The sequence below is a fragment of the Equus asinus genome, chromosome 6, assembly GCF_041296235.1.
Source record: "Equus asinus isolate D_3611 breed Donkey chromosome 6, EquAss-T2T_v2, whole genome shotgun sequence".
In the NCBI taxonomy this organism is placed as follows: Eukaryota; Metazoa; Chordata; class Mammalia; order Perissodactyla; family Equidae; genus Equus; species Equus asinus.
The window spans coordinates 17,697,060-17,715,041 of NC_091795.1; the positions used below are offsets into that span (position 1 = coordinate 17,697,060).

At 53.6% G+C, this 17,982-nt stretch overlaps 1 protein-coding gene and 1 pseudogene across 2 annotated transcripts in view; one reads left to right on the top strand and one right to left on the bottom strand.

Moving 5' to 3' along the window:
- Window positions 1-12,388, top strand: part of LOC106838524 (myelin and lymphocyte protein-like) — a 106,125-nt gene extending 93,737 nt beyond the window's left edge. For both annotated transcript variants that reach the window (XM_044772888.2, XM_014852695.3), the window contains exons 2-4: window positions 6,180-6,347; window positions 7,503-7,628; window positions 11,808-12,388. In XM_044772888.2, the coding sequence (XP_044628823.1) occupies window positions 6,180-6,347; window positions 7,503-7,628; window positions 11,808-11,906 (393 nt within the window). In that variant the 3' untranslated portion in view covers window positions 11,907-12,388. The remainder of the gene's footprint in view (window positions 1-6,179; window positions 6,348-7,502; window positions 7,629-11,807) is intronic.
- Window positions 1-17,982, bottom strand: part of LOC123286709 (small ribosomal subunit protein uS5m-like) — a 363,347-nt pseudogene that overhangs the window by 41,703 nt on the left and 303,662 nt on the right.

Genomic DNA, 17,982 nt, shown 5'->3' on the forward strand with positions numbered 1-17,982 from the left:
TCTCTGTGTCCTGGGCCCTGACTTGCCCTCTGCATTCTGGTGGAAGGTTTGGTTCCTGGTTGGCTCCTGCTGGGCCCCAGGGGGATGGAGTGGCCCTGATTCTCTGCTCCAGGCTCTCTAGCACTCCCAGCACATCAATAGCTGCTGTTCTGCCCACACTGGGGCACAACTACCCCTGTGGTGAATCATTTTGTGGCACCAAGGCCCTCGGGCCTGAGAAAATATGCAGGAACGAGAAGAAAAGCCTTGTCACCCGCCATCACACCTTGATCTGCACAGGCAGTGGGAAGAGGAAGGCCCAGGGCCACCCAGCCCCTCTCAGCTGACCTGCAATTGCACCCCAGCCCCCCTCCTGTTAGAAGGCAGTTGGGCTGGAGGGGAGGGGGCAGGAAGAGGAGGAGGAGGGGGAGGACCCTAAGACTCCTGGATCCATCTTTGAAGGAGGCCCTTAGAGAGCCCAGGGCACAGGCTTTGGGGGGCACACTCCAGGAAAAGAGCAAAGGAGGAAGGACAGGAGATGAAAGCCATATCTCGACCCTGGTAATGGGCGTGGGGGTGGGGTGACAAAGGTCGTGTTGATGGACCCGGGGATGAGGACCGCAGGCCTGTGCCTGCCGAAGAGGGAGTGATGTCCTTCAGGGTTCGGGTCTTTTGCTTGTTTTTGGTCTTAATCACACACCTTGGTGTTCTTTCCTCTGAAGGGACAGAGCCTGTTAGCCAGTGGAGGGTGGGGGAGGGGAGGCTGCCTCCCATCACCACCTCCTTTGGGTTCTCGTCTCCTCTAGACCCAGGGCGCCTGGGAGCAGGACGAAGGCTACTGGGCAGTCTCCTCTCCTGCCGTGTTACTGTTCTCATGGCCATTTCCAGGGCCGGCCCTACACAGGGGAGATTTCATGGTGAACTGCCTGTGGGTGGCCTTGGGTGACTGCCACATACAGGAACGTCCTGACCTGGCTCCACAGCCAGCCTGTCAGAGCTGGCCCTCAGCAGCTGTGGGAGTGTTAGTGGGCCTCTGTGCCTCAGTTTCTGCATCAATGAAGTGAGGATAAATAAAATATAAATTAAAAAGATAAATAAAAGAAGAGAAACCCTTCCCGGGCAGGGTGTGAGAGTCAGGTAGAGAGTGAGATTAGGGGGTGGGGTGGGGCTGTGGAGGGCACACATGACTTGTCCCTGGGGTCCCCAAGTACTGCACAGACACCACCCTCTGTAGGGCTTTCCAGTGGCTCCTTTGCTCGGAGCTGCCCCTGGCCCAGCTGATGGGGTGGCCAAAGGGAAGAGGGGACCGTGGCAGTCCTGTCCTGCCTTCTGCCTTGGGGGTGGGGACTTCTGAGCCTCTCACAGCACTGCCCTGCCAGCCTGGTGCCAGGCCTGGTCGGGGGAAAGCTCTGAATTCTGAGAGCCAAGCAAATTGCTGCATCTGCCTGAAGGTGAAGAAACCAGTTCCCAGTGGGCCTGGGATCAAACCTTTAATCTAATTTGTCATCGGTGTCAGTGCATCACCATCTGGGAGGGCACTAGTTCAGGGAGGAGACATTCTCTGGCACAAAATGGTGCCCCACCTCCCCAGCCTCCATCCCGCCCTGCGGCTGGTTGGTGATAAGTCAGGGACGGTTGGACTGAGGGCCCTGGCGGGAAGAAACCACCCAGCTTTTACATCTTAGGACTCTTTCCAGAACCAGCCCCACAGTCCTCGCTGGTCTCCATTTGTGATGCTCCTTTGGTGCAGATGGCATGGTGGGGCTAAGTTCTCTGTCCTGCAGTTCTGGCATACCCAACACCTACACCCGGAAGCCCACCTTGCAGGCACCCCTTTCCTGTCCTGCAGGCCCTTCCTTGTGGTCTGTCTCCCACCTGGACCCTGAGTCTGCCCATGTCCTGGCCCAGACTATGGCTTCTGAGACATTTGTTCTCAGCATACACTGGTGTGAAAGGGGCTAGGGTTTTGTCTCCCGTGTGGCTGTTTATGAATCACAACAGAGTCCTTGACCCCAAGGACAGAAAGAGGGTGGGGCTGACAGTCACCACGAATTCCCCAGGGAGCCCCCGGGACCCATCAGCACTGGAGCTCTCACAGCAGCCGTGTCTGTGTCCAGGGCGCTGCTCACAGACGTCCAGCTGGAAGAGACTCTGTTCTCAGCCTCGTCTCTTTTCCTTGCTCCACCCGTCCTCTCTCAGGGGTGTTCTGCACCCACCTCAGCTCCTCCCAGATGGTCCCCTGTGCAGGTCGCCCTGCATTTGTCCCCTGGGCACCTGCTGGGCAGGGCTGTGAGGGGTACAGGGCAGGCCCACTGCCCATCTCCTGGGAGCAAAACCCCAGAGTTTAATGATTTCCTCTGTGTAAAGACATTGCCTCACCTAGAATATGTTTCTGGGACAGGGGCCGACGCCATGGCCGAGTGGTTAAGTTCGCACGCTCTGCTTCAGCGGCCCACGGTGTTGCCGGTTTGAATCCTGGGCGCAAATATGGCACCACTTGTCAAGCCATGCAGAGGCTTCATCCCACATGCCACAACTAGAAGGACCCGCAACTAAAAATACACAACTATGTACCATGGGGCTTTGGGAGAAAAAGGAAAAATGAAATCTTAAAAAAAAAAAAAGAATATGTTTCTGGGACAGACGGGGCCTGGTGGCATGTTTCCTATGAGAACGTCCCTGGGCACCAGAGGCTCCTCAGCTCTTCCCAGTTGGAGGCTCCAGAGAGCTGAGCCACATTCACTCAGTGGCCCCACATGGTGGGTCAGAATGGCCGGTGGGCTGTGCTGTGATGGTGGAGACATTTCGTAAAAGTCCCCTCGAGAGAGAATGTCTCACCTTGAAAGACATTATGCCAAATGAGAGAAGCTCGTCACAAAAGTCCACCTCTTATTATTGTTCAACTCATGAAAGTTCAGAACAGGGGAATCCATAGAGACAGGAAGTGGATCATTGGTCGCTTAGGGATGGGAGGGGTGGAGGGAGCTGTAGTGAAAGGGCACAGGGTTTCTTTGAGGCAATGAAAATGTGCTAAACCTGGGTCTGGAGATGATGGGTGCACATGTCTGTGAATATCCTAAATCCTGAGTTGTCACTTTAAATGGGTGAGCTGTGTAGTGTGTGAGTTCTCTCTCATTAAAGCTGTCTAAAGAGAGAGAGAACGTCTCCCTGCCATCTTACTATGAAACTCAGTGCTACAGAGAAAGCACATAAAGAAAAACTCAGCATGATTTTTAAAGGCCCTTTGCAAGGTGGTGCACCCAGAGGCGGGACAGGGTCCTGAGGTCCCAGGGGGCAGGGCTGGGATGGAGCATAGGGTGGGCTTTGCTCCTGTGGACGGAATTCTTACCATAGATCCCAGGGATCTGCATAAGGGTGTGAGTGCGTGTGAGTGTGTGTGTATGTGACAAGGAGCATTCCTAGGGAGCTGGAACACAGTCTTCCTCACACTGGTGGAAGCGCACACCCAAAGCAGGTGGAGAGTCGGGGTAACCTCCAAGCTTCCCTGTGCACTGGGGGCGGGAGCTCAGCCCAGACCTGTGGCCCCGTCTCGCTGGCGCTCACTCAGGACTCTGTGACGAGCACTCAGCGTGGGGACTGTGCTCTGACTTCCCCTCACTCTTCTTGCCTTTAATTCCTGACCGAGCCACATGGGGAGGAATCGAGCTGAACGAGATCCAGGGCACTGAGCCTGAGACCAGGGTCTGAGAGCCGCCTTCTCAGATTTGGCCACTTCTGGGTACCCCTGTGCCTTAATTTACCTCCTATGTATTTTACAGTTAATTTTTCCAGGATAACTATATCACTCCCTTAAGAATAAAAGCCATGTCCTTCTCTAGGTCACCTCTGCCTGCCCGTCCTCGGAGCTCTGGCTCTGGGGGAGCTCCAGACCCCTGGCTGCCCCCTGAGCCCTTCTCCTTGCCTTAGTCAGAAAAACTGAAGAGAGTGACGAAGAGAACCACTTCCCCAATGTGGCATTCAGTGTGTCTCAGTGCCCCGTCCATTCGCCACATACAAGCACCTTGGGCTCCCTGGGTCCCCCGTAGGATTCCATCACGGAGGGTTCTCCCCTCCACGTGCAGCGTCAGCTGCTCCTCTGGGATTTGGTCCATCAGCTTCTTGTTTGGGCACACCCATCTCCCAGGAGGCCCTGAAGGCCAGGGAACCAACTCGGACCCTGACACACGGCTGGACGGGTCTTCCCTGACCCAAGAGTCAGCCCTGAAGAAGGGGCAGTGCAGGGCTCCCTGAGAGCATGTGAGTGGGGACCTGACTTAGATTGGTCCTCTTTGGATGGTCACCGGTTGACCAGGCACAGGACGCCTAGGAGAAGTGTGTCCCAGGCCCTTGCCTCTGCCCATGGGATGGACATGCCCGATCCTCCCTCTTCTCCATGTCACACTCTCGTGCCTCCTAAATCCAAGTCCGTCTCAGCCATCGGCTCATGTCCCTGTGTCAGTGCCCGTGATGGGAAAGGCCAAGTGACCTGTTTGATCTTAAAGGCAAATGTGGATGAGATCGACACACACGTCTTATCTATGGCAGTCTGAGGGTTTGTGTTTAACTGATTTTGCTCCAATTACTGTATGTTGTAAAGTGTGTCCCACTCACTCTGTCACGTGCCCTCCTCCAGGTCATCTCAGGTTCATCAGTACAGGAAGTCTTCTGGGCAGAGATGCCCAGATCTGATTCATTAAGCCCAACTTGGTTTTGATCACTCCAGATGCTTCATTGTGCTGATTTTTCTACCAAATGTGGTTGTCTCCTGATGCTTCTCAGCGAAGAGGCTCGGAGAACCCCTGTGAGGACAGTGGTGTCTCTTACCCAGCAGGTGGGCAGCGGGACAGAGAGATGAGGTCACTTGAGTTCACACCACAGGGGCCGTAGGACTGGAAGCAGCCCGTCCTCAGCCCCCAGATGCTCAGGAGAATGTGCCAAGGGTCACAGCACCTTGGTGCCTCTGACTGCAAAGCCATCCCCCCAGTGTCCCAGCAGAGTCCTTATTCGAGTGGGGACGGTGGATGAGGCTGAGCTGATGTCATTGGGATGAAGAAGGACAAGGAGAAGGGAAGAGAAGCACAGAGAGTCCCAGCCTTGGGTGTTTTTGTCCACAGGGGGAGCGGGACTGTGGCATTGAGGGGTATTGTGACCCCCACGTCTGTCCTTATGCTCCTCTGACTGGGGCTCACTGACCCTGTGACCATCAACTGGGTTGTCTTCTGGGTACCGATGGGTGAGTGCTTCTCTCATGCCATCCTCGGCCACCCAAGGAGCCCTCTCTGACCTGGGTCCTCTCTCCAGCCTCGACGCCAGTACTCATAGCACTTGCTGGACTTGGGGATCTAAGGGGTCAATTATTTTTTTTTAAAATGGTAGTGACATATTATGGCTAATTTATTTTTCCAAGTAAAGACCAAAATAATCTTCTAGTCCCTACTGTTTCATAAAAGAAAGGATATTTTTATATCAAAAACACTAGGAAAGAGGGGCCGGCCCAGTGGCGCAGCGGTTAAGTGCACATGATCCGCTTCGGCGGCCCGGGGTTTGCCGGTTCGGATCCCGGGTGCGGACATGGCACTGCTTGGCAAGCCATGCTGTGGCAGGTGTCCCACATATAAAGTAGAGGAAGATGGGCACGGATGTGAGCTCAGGGCCAGTCTTCCTCAGCGAAAAAGAGGAGAATTGGCAGCAGTTAGCTCAAGGCTAATCTTCCTCCAAAAAAAAAAAAAAATACTAGGAAAGATATAATCTCAGAATTAGCCCTTCTAATGATCATACTGGATGGCGTAAGTCCTTTCTTGGGATGATGAATTACTTAACTTCTATGTGCCTCAGTTTCCCCATATGACCAATTACTCATAGGGTTGTGTGGGGATTAACTGAGATAATATTTGTAAACTGCTTAGGACAGTGCCTGCCACATAAATGTGATATAAATGATCTTTAAATAAAAAATTAAAATTGTATTTAAATGGTGAATAAGGGCAAACAAGCAGAGGATTGGGCAAGACTGAGACTGGAGATCACGCTAGAGCCTTGGGGCTGAAAGAGTCATTCTTGGTGAGGAAATGCCCCCCGCTGCTCTCTGCCTCCTTCCTGTTCTTCTATCCCTCATGTCTCATGTTGACCTCTGGGTCTGGCCCTTCCTGGGCGTGGACTCTCCTGGCCCGATGCTCACCCTGCCCTCCTTCCCTCTGCAGGTCTTTGGGGGCCTCGTGTGGATCCTGATCGCCTCGTCCCTGGTGCCCCTCCCCCTGACCCAGGGCTGGGTGATGTTCGTGTCTGTATTCTGCTTCATAGGCACCACTGTCCTGTTCTCCTCCTACCTAATTGGCAGCCACTACAAGGAGATTTCTTGGGTCATCCTGGTGAGTCTCAGCCCTGGATTTTTGAGGGGGGTGGATAGGACCCTCTCCTTAGGAGGCTGGCTTTTCCAGTACTGGCTGAGGCTGCCCTGTAGACGTCTCCCACCCATGTTCCAAGGCTGAGCTGGCCGGGCCTTCAGCTCCGAGCTGTGCACAGCAGCCCGGGGCTCCCTGCAGCCAGGAGGTCAGGAGAAGGTGACGGCAGAGGTTGACTGTCACCGTCTGCTCTGCTTCCTCCTGCGTGACTGTCTTTTTCTTGATGTAACCAGCTGCCCAACCCCCCTCCCATCCCGCCTGCACCTGCCAGGGGCCTGTTGGCACCTCCCATCATCCAGGAGTGCTGGTTTCCGTCTCCTGGGAGCAGGGTCCTGGGGGCTGGCCTTGGCTGCCTGGTGTGAGGCCATGCTTACTGCCCAGCTCCATGTCACAGCTTCTAAAGCTGGGTCACCAGAGAGGGACTTGGTGGGGGAGAGAGATGGCCTGTGGTCTCTGTTCTGCATAAATTCTTCCTTAAGGCCCATTGAAGAGGGTGATACTTACACATGGACCCCTACCCCTTACGTCCCCTGAAAGGGGAGGGGGGCCATTTGGCCAGGCCTCTCACTCTCAAAAGGTCTCTCACTTAGACTTGTGAAATCGCCTCCCAATTACAGCTGCGCAAACTCCAGTCTAGTGCTTTTTTGCTTGTAAATACACCTGGAGCCCACTGCCCCTCCCCCCCAAAAAAGAACAATGGAAATGGCCTGGGCCTCTCTCCCCTGCACTGGTCACCGAGGCCACATCCGAACCAGGACCGTGACCATGGATGACACTTCTCAGGTCCAGAACCAACTTCTGCCTACTCAGTCCCAAGCTGCCCCCCTACTTGATCCCCCCTCAAGGGAGAGCAGAGTCCCTTCTCCACTGAAGTCCTCACTCTGCCCCCAAACCAGCGAGATGAAACTCAGCTGGACCAACGACCTCTGTGAGGAGGGGGTGGGAGATATGCTGATGGTGGATGGGGTGGGAGGAGTCAAGGGAAGTAGCAGAAGGTGACCAAGGGACCTGAACCATGCTAGGCAGGCACGGGTAGGGTGGACAGGCCTTGCTGGGACCGCAGCTGCCCCGTTACCATGTCTGGACTGCTCATCTCTCTGACGGCCCTTTCTGACCCTGCAGGAGGCAGCCTACCACTGTATTGCTGCCGTATTTTACCTCAGCGCCGCCGTCCTGGAAGGTTTGGCCACCATTTCCATGCACAATAGCTTCACCCAGGAGCATTACCTTGAAAATGCCTTTGCTACGGTGAGTCGCCCAGTCAACCCGCCTGTGCTCACAGCTCCCACCGCCCACTGACAGGGTCTGAGCAGAAGGCTGCCCGAGCCCTCCCCTCTGTTTTTAGTTCACTGACTTTTGAATGAAATAGACCTTCCCCTCATTGTGAAGAAACAAAGTTACGGAGAAGGGAGGGGACGAGCCTAAGACTCCCTTCACCACCTGGTCAGGGCGGCGCTGCCCAGGCCTGGGCTGGCCAAGGTTCTAGTCCTGAGTGGGCTTTGCAGAGGGTGGGTGTGTGAGGATGTGCCTGCTGATGCCCGGCACCATCCGAGCTCTCCGTGAACCATCATATTGAACCCTCACAGCAGCCCTGGGGTGTGGGCGCTGTGTCATCCCCATTTCACAGATGGAGAGCCAGGGCACCACGAGCAGGATAACGTGCTCCAAGGTCACCGGGAATGGGTGGGGCTGGCGTCAGGCCAGGTGCCCTGTCAGCACCCTCAGCACCAGCTTGGAGCAGTGAGTCTGGCCCCTGGGTGTGCTGGCCCCCTGAGCGGTCTTCCATGGAAGCACAGTCAGGGGTGGGAGACTGAGGCCTGGGGTGAAAATCGAGTGGCCGGGGTCTCCCCAGGCCCTGGCTCTGGGCTGGGCTGTGGGGAGGCCCTTCTGGGCCCAGCGAGTCCAGACCCCCAGCTGTGGGTGTTTGCTGTGCAATCAGGCCTCGGCTCCTCGTGACGGTGTCTCCTGCCCCACAGCTCTGAGCACCTGTGGGAGGAGGAGGGGCCGGAGGTCACGTCTCCACCAGCTCCCCGTGCACGTCCCCTGTGCTCCCTGAGCCTCGGCCTGCTCCTCTGTGAAATGGGACGGCGATTCCTGTCCCTTCCCCTCGAGGACTGTGGATATTGAACAGCTTCCTGCCGAGGCCTCACAGGAGCCCTGGGGGAACAGGGCTTGAGCCTCATTCACCCCGTCAGCGGAACAAACGCGGGGGCCGACTGTGTGTGACTGGGGGAATGGTGTGTGCAGGTGTCTGAGCTCTAAAAGGAATGTTCTCCACTGTGGGCCAGAGCCACTGGTGGGGGAGGTCATGTGAGGTCATGACCTGGATTTTGTTTTTATGGAATGGGTCAGAATGACGGGAGTAGGAGAATGTATTGTTTCATAATATCTTTTCTAGAGCTGTGCATGGTGGGCTTTCACCCGTGTGCTGACTCACCATATCAGATATATTTCTAGACAAGGGTATTGTTTAAAAAATTTTTTTGAAGTTTCAAAAATAGTACTTCTCTGATATCTAGAGGTCAGCCTATGAATTATGGCAATCCTGAGGTCACACATAATGACAGATCACAAGATGTCAGCTCCAGGTGCCAAAGCTGTGCCGTCCCCACATTTTGGAGAGGACACAGCAGAGGCTGAGAGAAATCCCACAGGGTGGACACTGTTGGGCTCTGGGGAAGATTCCTCAAAACCTTGTCTGCAGGTCCCTGTGGGCCCGTCCCCTCACCTGGGGAGGCCACATACTCCTCTTAAGCTCCCAGCCTACTCCCCAGGTCCATCAACATGGCCACCTCATGATCCCCACACCCCTCAAATGTCCCACAGTGTGGGAATGTCTCCCATATTGGCTCGTCTCCCAAGATGGCTGGTTTCTAAACAGTAGCACAGCCAGGCAGCCCCTAGGATGCTCTTCCTTCCCTTGGGAGGCTAGTCATCCACTTCCTCCTCCATCCTTCAAATGACTCTGTTTCATCTCCCCCTCATCTAGAGAGCCTTATACCTCCCCCATCCCAACCCGAGAAGCCTTCTCTCCAAACAGACATCAGCTAGGCATTTGCCAACAACTTCTGTAAAATTTTTTCAGACAACAGTAATGACGTGTAGATGGAACGTGGCTAGTGGGTCAGCACTTGACAGAACAACCCAGATGGGGTGGATTAATGCCCCTGCCCGCTGGACAGATCTCTAGCTGAGAACCACTGGGCTCTACCGTGTTCCGACTTCTCTTTTACTTTTTATCAAAATGCAACACACATCCAGAGAAGTGAGCAGGATGCAAGTGCACAGCTTGATGAGTTTCCATAAAGTGAACCCCTCTGTGTAACAAGCATCCAGATTAAGAAACAGAGCATCATAAACAGCTCCCAGAAACCCCCTTCCTGTCCTGCCGCCATCACTGTGCACCCACACCAAGGATGACCATGGACCTGATTCCTAGCTGCCTAGCTTGATTTCACCTGATTTTGAACTTCATGTGAATGGAGTTGCACAGTGTGTGTCTTTTCTCTCTGGCTTCTTTCTCTCCGCCTTAGGTTTGCTAGGCTCGTCCCACTGTTGGGTGGAGATGCAGACTGTTTCTTCTCGTTGTTGCAGAGTATTCCGTTCGTGACTATCCCAGCGTCTCTTTATCCAGTCCTCAATTGATTGTGTCCCCCTTTCTGTTAGCTGAATTGGAGAAACGTGAGCACGCCCAGGCAGAGTCAGGAGTGCCAGAACCAGGAATCACGATGTTCTCAGCAGGCAGGGGCGCTGGGCTGAAACCATCAACGGGGAATACGAGCCCAGTTCAATGTGAAGTCCCGCCTTTCTGTTCAGAATATCAGCTGTGTCCGTGCACAGGGGAAGGAGTCCTGGTCACTCAGGGTTCAACCCCAGACCCTGCCCAGCCATCACACGGCCTCCCATGGTCTCAGGGAGGCCTGTCCAGGCTGTGGGAGGCGTCTCAAGACCTTCTCCTCACACCCCTGGCCTTTGGGAGCATCTGACCTGCCTCTCACCCTCTGTGACTCCTAACTGGGACCTGCCTCAGGAGCTGAGCTTCTCCCCCATTTGCTGAAAGCAGAGTGTCTGCACCGAAGGGATCCCTGGGGTTGGTGGGAGCCCACTGAGGGGAGCTGGAAATTTCTGCAGAAATCTGGAGGCTTCTGGATCCTAACAGTGGGGGGCAACAATGGCAGCCATTTAGGGAAAGGGGTTTCTGAAAACCTCAGGATGTCCCTTCATGTCCCTGCTGTCCATGTCCCCAGGGCGCCATTTCTTGCCCTCACTTGGAAAATAAGCTCTGTGTCCTGTTCCTGTGGGGACTTCTGAGGAGCCTCTGCCAAGGGTTCTCGCTGGGTCTGGAGATGCCCAGACAGTAACCTGCCCCCGCCCGACGGACTGAGGTGTTTTTGGGGGGCTGCTCACCCATGGTGACTGCTCCTTTCAGGCGGGCTGCCTCAGAGTTCCCGGATGAGCTCTCTCAGATGTATGATCAAATACTCAGCTGACTCATCACCTCTGGCCAATGAGGGTGAAGGGTTCACCCTGTGTGGGGCGGGAGAGGGCAGGCCCGGTGACGGCTGGTGTCTGTGGGCATTTTCACGGGTCACGGACACGTAGCCACCCTAAGTGTCGTGCCTGGTTGGAAACTCCCGACCCCATGCCCCAGGTCACAGATCCAGGAGCAGATATTGGACTCGGGGGCAGCGGGCCTTTAGGAGTAGATGGTGCCCAGTGAGCACAGCAGGTCAGGGGCTTGACAGGCCACAGGTGACCGTTTGCCACCTTTCCAGGGCCTTTGTTCCCATTGTCAAAACAGCTGACTGCATCTTCCTATCAGCTTTCTCAGGAGCCCCTCCTTTGCAGAATCTCACAATCCCGCCTCCCTGTCCCTGTCCCTCGGTCCTGTGAGCCTGGCTCCTCGCCCGTGTCTGTGAGATTATGATCCTAGAATAACATCCTGATGGGTCTGAGGATGTCCAGGCAGCACTGAGACCTTCACCAGAGCCAGCAAACCCTGTGTTCATGTTCTCCAACCGAGGCCGCTGGGCTCACAGCTGGTGGACCCGGCTCTTCCTGGTGTGGAGGAAGGAAGTTTCCCATAGAGAGCAGTTGGTACTCGCCTGTGAGTATCGTTTGAGGGGCCTCTGAGACCCCCATTTCCACTTGGTGGCACCAGCTTCATGGTGTGATATGGCAAGTATTTGACCTTGCATGGCACGTCCAGTGGGTGGTTAGGTCACCTGGAGCTCTGTGCTGCAAGCATTCAGGGCCACATCTGGGCTCAGCCAGAAAGGATGTCTGCCTGAGTGATGGGAAGCAGTGGTCCACACACTTCAGGTCTGTCATCCTGGGGGCTGTGGGAGCAGCCAGCCCAGTGCGGATGGCCCATGCCTTGCCCTCTCCCCATGCGCACCCATTAATGGCCATTTATCTTGGTTCCAGGTGTTTTCATCCACAGCCACTCTGCTGTATGTGAACCACGCATGGTTTTCTTTAATCAGATGGAAGTTTTTTCGAAGGATAAGAAGAACTTTACCTTAAAAAAGAGACAGTGATAACTGATCAGTCCGCGTTTCAGCATAACATTTTAGCATGTAGAAATGCTCTCTATAATGGAGAAAGAAACCAAAAGAACAACTCTGTGTGTCTTGTGAGTGTTATGCTGACTCTCCCCTGTCCCTCCTGTCAGGGTTGGGACTTGCTGTGTTTAACCTCCAACTCCTGAGGCGTCTTTCAGGGTCATCTCCTATTTGTGAAAGGGGGCAGTGGAGTAGAGTGTGGGGACTGTGATCTGAGAGACCACGAAACAAAGATCCCCTGCTGAGCCCTGGACCGGATCTTGCGAACTCTCTGCTGGAATCTTCCACAGGCTCTTTTGAGCCCCCATCTGGTGGCGTGTTTCTAAGTCTTCATGGAGATTCTCCCTGTCATAAGGATAAAACTCACCCAACAAGTACTTGCAGATGTCCATGGGGGAAGATGATAAAGCTTTGAAACACTTTATAAAGTGCCTTTATGTTCAATACTTTCGTGGGGTGTTTTCTTGGTTTTGTTTTAATTCCCGAGTATCAGGACACCATCATTCCAGCTTTCTTTCTGAGGAATCCTTGGCTTAGACTGAATCTCTAGAGGCGGCATCAAGTGGCAGTTCAGATGACAGCTGTGTGTGCTCGGCCACTGCACTCAGAGAGCCCGGCGCTCGGTCTCCTACCCTCCCCAGCTACCAGGGGCCTCAGATGGCTTCACCTCTCTGAAAACTCACCAAGTACCAGCCTGGGGGTCCCCTTCTTTTTCACACAGGACAAAGGGTTCTGTGCTCAATTAGAAAGTCCTCAAGCCACAAGAAACCAGGTGCAGAAGTGTCCTCTCACTCTGTGAAGCTGATCAGAGATGTTCTGGGCAGTGGGCTGTGTGTTCTGTTCCAATTAGTGATGTAGATAATAAGCTATGTTTAGAATTTCCTTGGGCCACTCCATAGGGGAGGAAGGGGACCAGACTGCAGAGTGACAGGAATTGAGGCGACAAGTGCTGAGTGCCAGGTTTTGGGGATGAGATGCTCGGGTGGAAAGCAGAGGAGATAATAGGAAGGGGACACTCAGTGAGGAATCCTGAGAGTCAGCTCCTGGCATGAAGTGCTCCTTCATCCCTTCACTCGAAGAATCCATGATGTCCCAGAGCTGGGGCACTAGACCAGGAGCCTCAGAAACTGGTCAGCCCCCAGCCGTGGAGGCGGACGGGCAGGGCTGGCTGACCTCTGGCTTGGGGCCACGAGGGCAAAGCTTCCAGCCTCAGGCGGAGGTTTGACTAGTTGACATTTTCCTTCCCTCCCACCTTGGGGACCCCATTACTAAATTGGGTCTCCATGGCATCTGCAGGAAGTCCTTTGTTATCTCAGGATAATTATTCCAGAAAAGGGCCACTTTTAGTGACTCCATTTAAAACAAAACTTAGCTAAAGAACTTCATCCTAAATTAGGAGTAAAATGCTTGATTGGGGATTTATCCAGGAGAATTAAAGTACAAATTAAGAAATGACGGGAAGTTTGTCACGTGTTTAACAAAATTTGCAATCAAGTGTTGGTTGAGAGAAGTCTCATTTTTTTCAACAAAACTGCCTAATCGCATTCCTGTGAGCCAGCACCGTGATGCCGACAGAGGCACATTGTTGACCTTCGTCCAAAACAAAGAAACCAAAGGCAAAAGTTTAGTTGAATTTCCCAAGAGTTTCTCGATGTTTTGAAGTTTTAATCATTCTCTTGAAAGAAACTTTGACATGGTCTTTCTCTATTTTCTCTTTTTTGGTTGCAAATTGGGCTCAGGGTAAAACCCTTAGTCCAAGGCTTTGCAGATGATGCTCTGTCGTGAGAGACTCTCTCGTTCCTCCCATCCCAAGTCTGTGAAATTCGCAGTTTCAGTCAGTGTTTGATTTGCATCCTATTCTCCTTGGATATTGTGGGATGAGCAGGCTCAAACAATGCCCTCTCCTGGTCTTGCTTTTCCTTCCCCCAGACCACCCTTCTCCCCCAACCCGCCCTGGTCCAGATCCCTTGCTCATGCATCTCATTGCTCAGCTCTGTCTGCATCCAGCTCCATAGGGAGTGTTTGCAAGTTCAAGTGCTGGCTGATGGGCACGGTCCTGCTGGGGCACTGCCCCTGGGAAGCCCACGTGCCTGGGGAGGAAGGGGCTGGGGAAGGGGCATTTAAGGAGCCTGCCGGGCAATAGCTGAAAGGTGTCAGACTGCAGAGAAGGGGCATCGACTGAGCACCTACTGTGTGCTGGGTCCATTGGTCCCTGGAGATGCGGGATGGTGTCTGGCCCCAAAGCTTCTTGCGGCCAGCATGCCTCACCTCTCTGCCTCTGGGTCTTGGGCAGGAGGGAGCCTCCTGGGCACAGCTTGGTGGCACCCCAAGGGCAAGTGGGACATTCCTGAGATGTTGCCTGCTTGGTGGCCCTGACGTGGACCAAAGGTCGGGAAGAATGCTGAGCTTCATCAACATTCTAGAACCTAACTCAAGAAAGTATCTCTGATCAGAACCCCGGCAGCAGCCCGAATGGGGGGTTTAAGGCTCCTATGCTGACCTTAAAGAGGCAGCAGGGGGTTCTCATGCCAGCCGGGGGCGGAGTGAGCAGGCCTCCAGGGCCCACACAAGGGCCTGCTGTTCCGGGAATCACTTGGGACCAGTTCGGGGTCACAGTGGGGCCTTTCAGGGGACAAAGTGCTTCTAGCCCAGCCTAGTGTCCCTGCTCACGTGGGCATCAGCCCAGAGCAGTTAAAATAACATGATTTGGAAAAACAGATTTACAGTGACTTCCCCACTCTCTGTGACTCAGAGGCCTGTGTTCTGTCCCCATCGTCCCCGGTCACGGCAGCCTCTAAGAGCAGGGGCGCTGCAGGCAGACCCGGGGCTCCTGGCTGGGACCACTTTTGTCCCTCACAGTAACGTGGGGACAGTCCCAGTGCAGCCTCTACAGAAGGCCCTGAGAGGTGAGGTCCATGCAGAGCACTCAGCTTCCAGGACTTCCTTCAGCCCACACACTGTCAGCAAGAGCCTGCAAGGAGGCCGACACCTGGGAACGGGACCCCCAACAGCACTGGGTGCCTGGGGTTGCTGAAGGTGCTGTACTTCTTCACTCAACCCCTGTGACAGCCATGTGGGGTGGATAGCATTCAGATGAGGAATCTGAGGCACAGAGAGGTTAAATGATTTACCCAAGGTCACACAGCAAGTAGGTGTGATTTCCAGGGGTCTGGTTACAGAGCACCAAAGTTACCTGTCATGTGCCACATCTCACTGTGACAGGGTCTCTGTGCCTCTGAGAGCAGGGGGCACAGACATGCCCAACCAGTCCTTCACACCCACAACACTGACGACACTGACAGACGATACTGAAGTTTCCAAAGGGCACACGAGGAGTGTCGGGAAGCCCAGCCAGGAGCCCACCCTCCTGGGAGGAGTGGCTGGGATGAGGGGCTTTACCAGGCAGAGAAGGCAGGAGGGCTTTCCTAGGCAGAGCGGGGAGTGACCCAGCCAGGCAGGTGGGAAGGGGAGGGCTCAGGAGGCTACGAGGCCCAGGTGCCCTGAAGGTGAGGCTGCGGCCTGGCGGGTACCCAGGGGCACCTGCGGGGACTGCCTGTGGACAGTGGCAGCTGGCCAGGTGAGAGATGCTGTGGGTCTGGGCAGCAGCGGTGGGACAGGCAGACAGGCTGGGCTGGGGAGGGGACAGACTTGACCAGATGCTGGGGAACTGAGAGCCAGTGGAAGGGACTCTGCAGACTCCTGAGCAGCCTGAGTGTGCGCCTCTCTCAGCTCAGCTCCCTTGCCTGCAGAGCGGGAACAGCCATCCTGCCTCGTGGGCTGTTGCAGGATTCAAGGACTTGGTTCAGGTGAGCCCTGGACCGAGGAAGGCTGAGGACGTCTTCCTGAGGACGTGACAGTTGCGGTCACCGTTATGGGAGTGAAGCAGGGAAAGGTCTAGAATGATCCTGAAGTTTCTACCCTGGGCAGACGATGGTTATTCACTCTGTGTTCAGGATTCATCAACCACGTCCCTGACAGTGTCATAAACTTGTGTCGATAGTTTTGCTTTTCCCCATAGAACTGAGAGTTTAATCGGCCACATCAGAGGTTAAAATGGCCCCATCTAGTAAACCAACTTCAGTCCCTTGGGAAGGAGGCCATTTCTGCCAGAGCCCTCTGACCACTCAGTGAAGTGCACCGTGAAGCCCGAGAGGGTCAGGGTCATCCAACCAGGCCCTTCGGACCCTTGGTCACCTGGGCCTGAGCAGCCAGCCCGGAGCAGCCTTACCCCTCAGGGACAGCAGTGCTGGGAGGGAGCAGGGACGTGACCGATGAAGAACACGGGGCCCCAGAGGCCCAGAGACTCCTGCAGAGCACCCGGCAGGTTAGCGCTGGAGCTGGGCCTCGGCCTTGGGCACCCTCCTCTGCCAGCACCGCCCACTCAGCTTGCTGCCCCTGCTGTCCTCCTCTTTCCCCAGGTTTATTGAGATACAGTTGTCAGATAACTTTGTATAAGGTTGAGGTGGACAACATTACTGATTTGGTGTCTGTATATACTGTGAAATGATCACCACAATAGGTCTAGTTAACATCTAGGAATAAATTTAACCAAGGAGGTGAAAGACATATACTGAAAACTGTAAGACATTGAAAGAAATCAAAGAAGACATAAAGAAATAGAAAGATATTCCATGATCATGGATTGGAAGAATAAACAAATATCCATATTACCTAAAGCAATCTACAGATTTAATGCAATCCCTATGAAAATCCCAAGTACAAGACCAAATGGTAAATATATGTTAGTGTGATAGCTAATGTTATGTATCAATTTGGCAGGGCCAGGGTATGCTCACATATCTGGTCAAACACTGTTTCTGGGTGTGTCTGTGAAGGTGTTTCCAGAAGAGATTAGCATTTGAATTGGTGGGCTGAGTAAAGCAGACTGCCCTCCCCAGTGTGGGTGGGCCTCGTCTGATCCATTGAGGGCCTAATGAAGGCAGAGGAAGGTTGAGTTAGCTCTCCCTGCTCATTCCTCCCTGAATGAGCTCTCCTGCCTCACTGCCTGAGCTGAGGCATTGATATCCTGCCCTCGGCACTCTTCGTTCTCAGGCCTTTAAACTTGGACTGAAATTTACACTAACAGCTTTCCTGGGCCCTCAGCTTGCAGACAACAGGTCATGGGACTTCTCAGCCTCCATAAATGCATAAGCCAATTCCTTATAATAAATATCATTATTTATCCAATAGGATATATATATATCCATAACCTATTGGCCTGTGTCTCTGGAGAATACAGAGTTTGGTACCAAGAGCGATTCTAGAAAAACAGAATTTTAAGGATGAGTTTTCTGTATTGGTTCTAAGGGTTCTGGAATTGGGTCTCTAATCTAATTAGATTTAAAGATGCTAATGACTCTATTTCCTAGTAAAAAGAACACTAATAGGGCAATAGAGATATGCAAAATATCTGCCTTGGATACTCCTAATCAACCATTTATAAGAAGCAAGGAGCTGGAAGGAACATTTTTGGAAAACTAACTGTAGTGTAAGTGCTTGACATTAAGCTTTTGATCGCCAAGGTATCCATTCCAAAGACACCCAGCTCGAATAAACATGTTGCCAACAGTATGATACAGCTACTAGTAAAACAACTAGATAAGAAGCTAGACAGTCCCATCCATGACATTGTCTTCTCAAAAGCCCTGGGTAACCTAGATAACTGAGTGACCAAGCTTTTCCCTTCCTGTGCCCTAATTCTCACCCTTATGTTTTACATTTGACAATAGAGAGTGAACCTGTGAAACCCTAGACATCCCACCCTCAGATCCAGTAAAGGGAGAGCACCAGGTCCACACTTTCTCTGCCTCTATCCACAACCTTGCTGTGTGGCCCTTGTACCTGCCATGTGCCCTCTAGTACTTGTGAGTAATGAATCTTTTTTTCAAAGTTCTCTGATGGTTGTTGCTGAGGTGTCTTGCAATCATAAGAACCACAAGGGCTGGTCCAGTCACAACATTGGCTCCGGTCATGGAAATATCTAAAGAGGCTAACCACAAGTCATATGAGCCCAGGTGAGTGCCCCAGGCATTCCTAGC